Source organism: Mauremys reevesii, linkage group 11 (genome assembly GCF_016161935.1).
Source record: "Mauremys reevesii isolate NIE-2019 linkage group 11, ASM1616193v1, whole genome shotgun sequence".
NCBI lineage: Eukaryota > Metazoa > Chordata > Testudines > Geoemydidae > Mauremys > Mauremys reevesii.
The window spans coordinates 38,582,164-38,591,811 of record NC_052633.1 but is presented as its reverse complement, the minus strand read 5'-3'; the positions used below and the strand labels follow the sequence as shown (position 1 = coordinate 38,591,811).

Sequence of the window (9,648 nt, the reverse complement as noted above, 5' to 3'; positions counted from 1 at the left end):
CCCAACTCACGGGAGCGTCCCAAGAAAGTCAACGCCTGGCTGCTTAGCAAATCCAGCGCCTCTCAGCGCACCACGCCTGGGTGCGTGGGGCACCAACAGGCGCCCCCAGCACGGCCAAGCCGCGACAGAGCTGAGTTCAACGGGGTGGGGGGTCCAGGCTAGGTGCGAGGCCCGCCTGGGCTCGCTGTATGGCCGAGCCCAGGTTCCCTGCCGGGCGTAGCAGACGGGGGCGGTCCCGGCCCCTCTCTAGGCTCTAGGTCAGCAGGCTCCGCTAATCAAACCTCTGCGCCATTCCCGCCCCCACCGGCGGGGCGCGGCGCGGCGCGGCGCCGAGCAGGGAGGGAGGCGGTCCCTGGCCGCCCGTTGCCGCCCCCCTGATCCTCCTAGGGGCGCGCAGCGCAGGAGGCCGCGGCCCGAGCAGGAGCCGGGGCTCCGGGCAGCTGCACTGGCGGGAATGGCGGCCGGGCCGGGCTGAAAGGAGCGGAGCCGCGTCTCGAGGCCGCCATGAGGCTGCTGCGGGCTCTGCTGAGAGGCGCCTCCCCAGCCGGCCTCCCGCAGCAGGTGGATTTCTACGCCCGCTTCTCCCCGTCGCCCCTCTCCATGAAGCAGTTCCTGGACTTCGGTGAGTGCCAGGCTCCCCCCGAGCCCGGGGCGCCAGGCCGCCCGCAGCCTGAGCTGACCCGTCCGCCTCCCCGGGGCAGGAGGCTGTACCGCGCCACCAACGCCACGTGGGCAGAGACCGGGCTGCAGCGTGAACTCCTCCAGCCTATGGGACCACCGGCGGGTTGGGGGCTGCCAGTTCCACCTCTGCTCCGCGCTCACCCTAGTCCTCCCCAAGGCTTTACCCGGGCTCCTCTGGCAGCGCCTGCGGTTCTTCAGCCCCCAGGCGCCTCCTCCAGCGTGGGGGGTAGGCAGCGGTATGGGCTCTGCACCCTCCTCCCCTTCCCAGGCCCGCAGAGATAGAGAGCGGACTGGGCTCATTGCTCACAGGAGGGGACCCCCGAGTAAGCTGCTGGGCTCTCCAACCCTCGCCACCTCCCAACTCTGGCTCCCCCCGAGGCCTGATTGGCTGCTCTTTCCCCAGGAAGCGGGACGGTGGGGCGGGCAGCCCATCAGAGGGGTTTTTTTGGCCAGGTAAGGACTGAAATTCAATAGAGCGCTGCCGCTTGAGGCCTCATCAGGAGACTGGTTACAGCTGTGGACAAAGTTGTTGCGCTAGTGAATAAATGGATGACAGCTGGCAAGAAAGCAAAATATCTTGCAGAGTTTTTAAAATCAGAATTGCAGTCTACCACTAGAGAGCGAAGTGCTACACACAAAACAGTCTTAGAGGCAGACATTAGAAACCTTATCAAGTCTAGGTATGAAGTCACAATGCAATAGATCCAGTTTCTGTAGGTTCATCTCTTTGATAAATTATATGTACACATTCCTGGGGAACTGGGTCTAACACCCTTGTCCATCAGGAGTCAAAAACATAGGCTTCTACTATTTCAGTTAAAGAAGATACCCCTCAGCTGTTCAAAGTTAAAGGTCCCTTTATCCATTCAACATTTTTTACATCATTATTCATTTTACAATATGTTATGTAAAGACAAATGAGTATCCTTTATATATAAAAAGTCTATTCTAAATAATAAAAAAAATTAAATAAAACTACTACATTAAAATTAAAATGATAAATGATCTACAGCATTACACAGTAACAACTGTAATCATTCTATTGAACTAACCTCGTTATCTCTAGCTTGCTTCTTGCTTGCATATATATACCTGCCCCTGGAAATTTCCACTACTTGCATCCGACGAAGTGGGTATTCACCCACGAAAGCTCATGCTGCAAAACATCTGTTAGTCTATAAGGTGCCACAGGATTCTTTGCTGCTTTTGTAATTATTCTATGTATACTATATTTGAACAAGGATTGTAGTATTGTTCAGTTACTTTTTAAAACAAATATAGGCCCAAAACCTACTGTCTCCCCCTTACAGTGAGAATTTGCTTTCAAGGCAAATATTTCCCACAGCAATGCAGTAATTAATGTCTAAACACTGATGTCCATAAGGTCATGGCTAACCCGAAAAAATGTTCAAAATATATCAACTTTTTGACAGATTCTCAAAAGCTAGAAAACCAGCTGCTGAGGCTAAAAATTGTAGTGGATATGATTTTGTGCTCAGAGGTAGGAGTCTGGCAAAAGTACATGATCAGACATTCTCTATGCATTACAGTAGGATGGCTTTTTCAGTCTGGATTTTCTTAGTTTTCTTTTTTGAAGCTGCACCATTCACACAGACACAAAACTTGAATATTCCATATCAAGTCTACATTAAAAGAATGTAAAGATCACAAAGTCATATTATGTCATACAGGGTGAATTGATTTAAGTCAAAGCAATTTAAATCACTGATTTTAGTCTTTGATTAAATCAGCCAAGCAGTAAGCCTTGATTTAAATAATCCATTTTAATCTTGTTTTGTACTTTGTACTTTTTAGTTATTGTCCTAAAGAGATGCGGATTCACATTTTAGTAGCCATTAAAACACATTGATTTGCAACTAAACAAAGCTTTTACACTAAATTTGGTGCTTCTTTTTGCTAACCAGGTAGATATACTGCAGTGGGTCCCAAACTTTAACAACCTGTGAACCCCTTCCACTAAAATGTCAAGTCTTGTGAATCTCCTTCTAAAAATGAATATTTCCTGGGATTTTCTCCTTTACCTGAGTATAAATTATAAAAACAGTGATCTTGGAAATATAATTGTTTTATGACATGCTTATTACACACTGTTTATTATTAATTATTATTCACCATTACAGTATTTTATTACATTATGAAAACAGCAACACTCTTCCAAGATCTCACTTTCGTAGCTTGTATCACGTTGAATAAGCCTGTTATAAGACAAGGCTCCTACGTTTCATCAAGGAGTATCAGATGTGAAACAGCATGAAGGTATTTAAGAAGCCAACTTAAAGTGTTCCTCGTACACAAGCATTCAGGTCTTGAGCAGTCCATGCAAACAACACATGTTACAACAAAGCTTAAACTTATTGTTTTTTAAATTATTATGAAGAACACTAGCTGCCTGGTTAATTTTGAAAACATTAAAAAAATGCACCTCCCTTTCCGTTTCTTATAAGGAGTCTTGAAGTTTAAATTTCCTCAGTGTGTTAGATATGCTTGCTTTGATCTGCTTAGCTCTTGGAAGTCCAGGGGCTCTGGGTTGCTGGCCCTACGGGGTCCCTATGGACAGCTCTGTCCTCCATTAGGGAATTTTTTCCCGAGAAACCCTGTAACATTTCGCGAACCTCCAGGGGTTCACGAACCCCAGTTTGGGAACCACTGATATACTGTATCTATAAACATATTTAAGCATTTGTACAGCTTTACATACATTTATTTAGGTACTACATATTTTAAGTTATTAATTTGTTTAATTTTTTACTTGTGATTTGGGTCGCAATTCACATGCAATTAAAAATGCACAAAACCAGCATTTTAAAATGTTTATTATTACTTAAATAAAACTACCTTAAATATGCTGGATATATAAGAAAAAAGTTTATTAGAACATGTTTTGCATTTAAAATTAACTGATTTATTTAACAAAGGAAGTATTACTGTAATTAGTGAATTGAATCAATTTTCTGGTCACTATGTATTTCAAGATTTTAGAACTAGTGGATCTCATCCTCTTATACCTAGTTTTTATACATAAATTTGAAGAGGAAAACAAGAGTTCCTTCTTTTTCAACTCAAATTTGTTAACTTTGAATTTAGCTAGTCATTGAACTCAACTAGTTGAACAAATTGAAATGAAGAAAATATTCTCTCTGCACCTGCAGAAGAGGCTAATGCTGTCAAAAAATTAGTTTAGCACTTCAACAAACTCTGGTTCCAGATGCTTAGCCAATGGCTTTCATCAGGTCAGTGACTGAGTCTTTAAAACTTCAGCAAATATCTACTAGTTATGTTTATTTAATGTAAGCGATTTTAATAGATTATCACCACCTATGCTAAGTTCTAAACTTACCATATTTTCACATTTAATTTTAAATAGTTTAACATAAAAAATAAATCTAATTTAAATAAAAGATTTTTTTAAAATCATCGATTTATCCTGATATCATAGCTAAGCTACTATAAATAACCTTAACTCTGTGTCCTGCTGCAGGTGTTACTTCAGTCTTTAATTACATGATCACTATATTGTTTCTCTACAGCAAGCATTGTTTCTCTGCAGCATGCCCAAGTTAGACTGCACAGGATTTGAGGCAGTTGTTCGATTTTTGAATCCTCATTGTTCAATTAACAGATACTCATATCCAGTACATATTGTCCTCCAAATTTATGACACAGTAATGGCAAAACTTGGTCCCAATTATTACACTGATTTACAGAACCTTTGTGTCACTCACTGTGTATCTCTGCCTCATTCCCTTGCACCATCCAACTTGAAGACTGATGAAAGAAGTCCTATAGAAAAAAATAGTATCTCAGTGTGATATTAAAGGTTGATGTCAATGGGACTATCCACAGTGCATAAAGTTAATCACATGCATAAATTTCACAGGATTGGGGTCTGTCTCTTGTGTAAATTACAAATACATTGGGTCTCTTAAATCTTAATGCTGATGTTTTCACTATCTTAGATGGTGCACATTGTGGAAGAATAGATCTATTTAATGGGGAGCTATTATGGTTTAGGCCTTTATTCAGGAATTCACTGTTCATAGGTGCACAACTGCACTTGCTTGACACCCCATTTCAATCACAGACAGGGTTCCCTGTGGTGTGCGTGCATCCAGTGAATTTCAGAATCAGGGTTTTATGTTCTGAGGCTTGTTTGGAGAACATATATGTGATGGATTGTTATATTGATAAAGCAACTGTCACTTTAGAGCCATCTTGGCTCATCTGCATACTGCCTTGGGTTAGTGAAAATCTAGTAATCTCTCTTGTGATAAACTTGCTAAGTATGACAAGGAACTCATTTTACGTGAAACTGACTATTCCATCCTACAGATTGAAGTGTTCTCAAAATTAATTAAAAAATACCAGGGGTGTGAACTAAAAGTATTGTTACTCTGCACATGAGCAAAGAAGAGTTCCATTTTTCAGTATTCTTGTAAAAGATAAATAGATTAAAAAAAAAAACCACGTTAGTTTGGTTCTTGTGAAAGATCAGCTGACAGTCCAGGAGACTGAAGTCCTGGAATCAAAAATATTGGAGTTGGAAAAGTTTGACTTGATCAAAGTCTATCCCCCTTCCAGTGCAGGATTGCTCCCTATAGTACATTTTCTAGCGTTTTTCTATTCTAGTTTAAAAGTCTTATTTAGCTGCATAAGTAAGCTGCCCCATGTTTGTATTGCCAATGTGCTTCAACCCTTCTTTTAAAGGACCACCTGTAGGTTGGGAATGAAGGATTTCTCACCCTCCCTTCCCACCCCCATATTTTAGATCCATGATCTCAGCTAAAGCTAACAGTGCCATTTAGTGTCACCTGTGAAAGATGTGAGTTGGTTCAAGAAAATTCTCGTTGACTAATATTTTGTTGTGTTTTCATCCAAGAGCAAGTTTTTATGCCTACATAAAGTTTGACAGTGCTTGCTTTTCATGGATTGGATCCCTTGACAGTTCCATTAAACAGTACCTCTAACTTGTGATTGGTTGTTTTTTGTTTTTTTTTAAGATATAGTCTGAAAAGGAATTGGTCATTTTAGAGCTCTGTCGTTCTCCAGTTTTAAGGAACATTCTACATTTGAGCTGAATCAGGCTATCTGTTCCATTGCATACCAAGTCGGGCATTGTGCCAAAAATGTTGGAGACAATGCGGCCCATTCACATACCCTTTAGCTTAGGGAAAGGTGCATAGATCTAGAAGATAGGCGATAAAGAGCTCTGGTCTTACCTTGAGTTATCACTCTTTGTTTCTGGACATTTTATAGATCTTATTGCTGACAGTGGTGTCAGGTCTCTACCCTAGCAAGTATCATCTAGTCCATCCTCCCATGCTGAGGTAAAACAATAAAAGAGAGAATTTTTTATTAATGATAGAGCCTGTATTGGGATGTGAAGGTCCAGGGTTCAGATCCTGTTGATCCACATTGTTTTATGGTTGCATGTGATGACACCCTTCCCCCATGCCACAATACTTTTTGTAAGCAACTGGCTTATTTAATTCATGGTGAAAAATATCTTTTAAAACATAATTGTTCCTCAGTGACAAAGTAACTAGTATCTGCCAATTTTTGTTTTAAGGTGAAATAATACAAAGGGTCATATCCAAGTTATCCCTGTGTTCAAATCTGGTCTAATTTAACCTCAGAGCCAGACCACAAAAATGTGCAGGAAAATAGTGATCTATATTATGTTAACTATAAATAGCTATCTATAAATGTTAACTATATTCTGATTTTTCCAAATATATTTTGGTTTTAGGATCTGAAAATGCTTGTGAAAAGACTTCGTTTATGTTTTTGAGACAAGAGTTGCCTGTAAGATTGGCAAACATAATGAAAGAAATAAGTCTGCTTCCAGACAACCTGCTAAAAACACCTTCAGTTCAGCTGGTGCAGAGCTGGTAAGAACTGTCTTGTATTTATTATTTTACCTTTAAGGGTTTAGTGTTGTGCAAGTGTACTAAGAAATACTAAGTATATTAGGAAACTAAGCAGTTGCGAAAGAAACTCTTCACATACATGGTTGTTAAATGGTAGCATTAAACAATTTCTTCTGAATGTGACTCTTCCTATCTAAAATTCTATTTTGAAAATATCCTGGTCTATATTGATAGATTGAGAGAATGTTGAGTATTTTACTTCTAGCTGATCATCATGTTTTTACTCCTTGCTTTTCTTTCAAGAAAAAAACAGACTAGTCAGTTTCACTTCCATGTGTAGTTCATATTCAGTCAATTTCATTCATCCTTCTAGGTTGAAGACATTGAAAAGACATTTGTTTATGTTTAAGATGTTTCCTAATTTTAAGGTCAGAAGGGGAGCATCATGATCTAGTCTGACCTCCATAACAAACAGAATCTCAACCACTAGTTTCTGCATCAAGCCCATAACTTTTGTTTTATTACAGCATTTCTTTTAGAAAGATATCTAGTCTTGATTTAAAGATTTCAAGTGATGGAGAATTCCTCATATCCCTAGATAAATTATTCCAATGGTTAATCGCCCTGACTGTTAAATTTGTACCTTATTTCTAGTCTGAATTTGTCTAGATTCAGCTTTCAGACATTGGCTATTATGCCTTTTTCTGCTAGATTAAAAAACTGTCAGCCATTAGAAATCTCTTCATTTAAGTACTTATAAACTGATTGAGTCACCTCTTAACCTTCTTTTGGAAAATAAGTAGATTAAGCTTCCAAAGTCTGACTAGAGACATGTTTTCCAGACCTCAAGTCATTCTTTTAGCTCTTTTAAAAACCTTTTCCAATTTTTCAACATACTTTTTGAATTGTTGATACCAGAAGTGGTGCAGTAATATCTCTCCATGCAGCATTAGTGAGACTATCACCTCCTCACTCCTGCTTGATTTTCCTGTTTATGCAGGGAGTCCTCAGACTTGCGTTGTAAGTTGAAGCCGCTTTTCCTATAGGAATCAACGGTATGAAGGGGGGATTGGTTCCTGAACCAAGGCTTGATACACTATTTTCACCACAGTAACCCAGATTTTTGTACTAAATGACTGATGTTGCAACATCAATGTATTTACTGTACACTGTGTTTTGTAAACAGCATCCAAATAAATATATAAACTCACATATGCCGCTCAGAATGCGGGCAACATACAGGCTCAGAAACCAGGGAGAACGGTGTATATGTTGAGCCTCAGCCAATTACTGTTCAAGGTTTCTGATTGGCTCCCAGCCCCGGCTCAGCCAATCAAAAACAAGCAGCAACCCTACCCGGCAACAAGCTACCCTACTGTCTCAAAGCCAATCAGAAGCGACCCCTTCCAGCTCCATACCAGTATAACGTAACCAGGAAGTGATTTCAAGCAAACGTTATGCAAATCGAGCGCCCTAAGAGGGAAACAAGCGTTGTAGGGGCCACTCGTTGTATATCCAAAGATTGTGTTAGCCTCTTAGCTACAGCATCACACACAAGGCTTGTCTACACTCCCCTATAGTTTGGACTACAAGGGTATGAACAGCAGCGTGCACCAAAGTGCTGCTGTCTAACTCCCCTGTCTGGACATTGCTTGTGTGAACTAAAAGGTTCCTGTTAATGTGAACTAGGAGCCTTTTAGTATGCGCTCACCGTGTTCACACGGGGACATTACACAGCAGCACTTTGGTGCACACGGTTATTCACACCCTCACAGTCTGAATTGCAAGACAATGTAGACATCGCCTAAGATTTCATGTTCAGTTGATTATCTTCCATTACCCCATATTCCTTTTCACTGCCCCTGCATTCCAGGATACAGTTCCTCTTTTGTAAATGTGATCTACATTCTTAGTTCCTAGATGTGAGTTTGCATTTGGATGTATTAAAATGCATGTTGTTCAAATGAGCCTGCCTCACCAAGCAATCCAGACCTGTATAACTGGTCTGCCCCCTCAATTTTCTATTGGGCCAATGTGTCATCTGCAAATTTTACCAGCCATGATTTCTTGATCAATAATCCAAAAAAATATTTAGTAGCTTTAAGCCAAGAAAAGATCCCTGCGGGACAACATTAGAAACACCTCCACTGGATGATGGCACCTTACGTAGTTATTTTGTGATCTAACTAGTTTATAATCCACTTGATATGGACTACATTAATTTTGTGTAGTAGTTATTCCATAAGAATGTCATGTAGGAGTCAGAGACATGCCTTACAGAAATCTAAATGTATTATGTCAGTTACCTTTATCATTTTGGGTGAGATTATAACTTGGTTAGCTAAAGCTTGAAAAGACCTGTTTTCCATGAAATAATGCTGAGTGGCATTGATTATGCCACAGTCCTTTAATTCTTTGATCCCATGCAATAATTATTGAAAAGCTGATATGAGATTCAGTTTCCTAACTGCCAGTTTGTACTCATGGCTATCACCTTCCTATTTGTTATAATATTTTTAACAGCTACTTTCATTTCCTCTCTTAATCAGGATGGTTTTAACGTGAAAAGCCTTTGATTGTGGATTTATATTTTTGGGGCAACTAGAAGCATTCTTAAACAACTCACAATTAACATTCACATTTTGAGGTTTCAGTTTTCCTACCACTCGTTTTGCTTGCAATTGTGTAACTTTGGGAAATTGGCGTTTTTAAAGCATTAAGTATAGGTACTACTGGTTAGGACTATTCTATTTGCACATAAATGGCATTCAGTCATGATCATTTGCATAAAGGCAGCAGTCAATATATATCCACCAGAATGAGGTCCAGTATAGAATTATCGTAAATTGTTTGCAATATTGTTAGAAAGTTATCAACTATAATTTAATCATAATTAAAGTTATCATCCAAGGATGTTATACTAGTGGCAACATGAGACCTCTGACTTATGTCTCCAATATTGAAGTTCCCCATCATAATGCAATTTTTCTTTCTATAAATTATAAGTAGAAATTTAAGGAGCTGCTAATTCTGTTCCTTCAGCTGATTTGGGGGGGTCTATAATGGACTTCCACCTAGT

General features: G+C 40.0%; 1 protein-coding gene across 5 annotated transcripts in view; it reads left to right on the top strand.

Annotated features, from left to right (window-relative positions):
- Positions 1-361: 361 nt before the first annotated feature.
- PDK1 (pyruvate dehydrogenase kinase 1) overlaps positions 362-9,648 on the top strand; it is a 46,580-nt gene continuing 37,293 nt past the window's right edge. For 4 of the 5 annotated variants that reach the window (XR_005586077.1, XM_039494061.1, XM_039494059.1 and 1 more), the window contains exons 1-2: positions 362-622; positions 6,449-6,590. Coding sequence is in view for 4 of the 5 variants with exons in the window: in XM_039494061.1 (XP_039349995.1) it covers positions 505-622; positions 6,449-6,590 (260 nt within the window). In the remaining variant the exon portion in view is untranslated. Of the gene's footprint in view, positions 623-1,084; positions 1,135-6,448; positions 6,591-9,648 lie in introns of all 5 variants that reach the window. The other variant, XM_039494062.1, reaches the window with a different exon arrangement.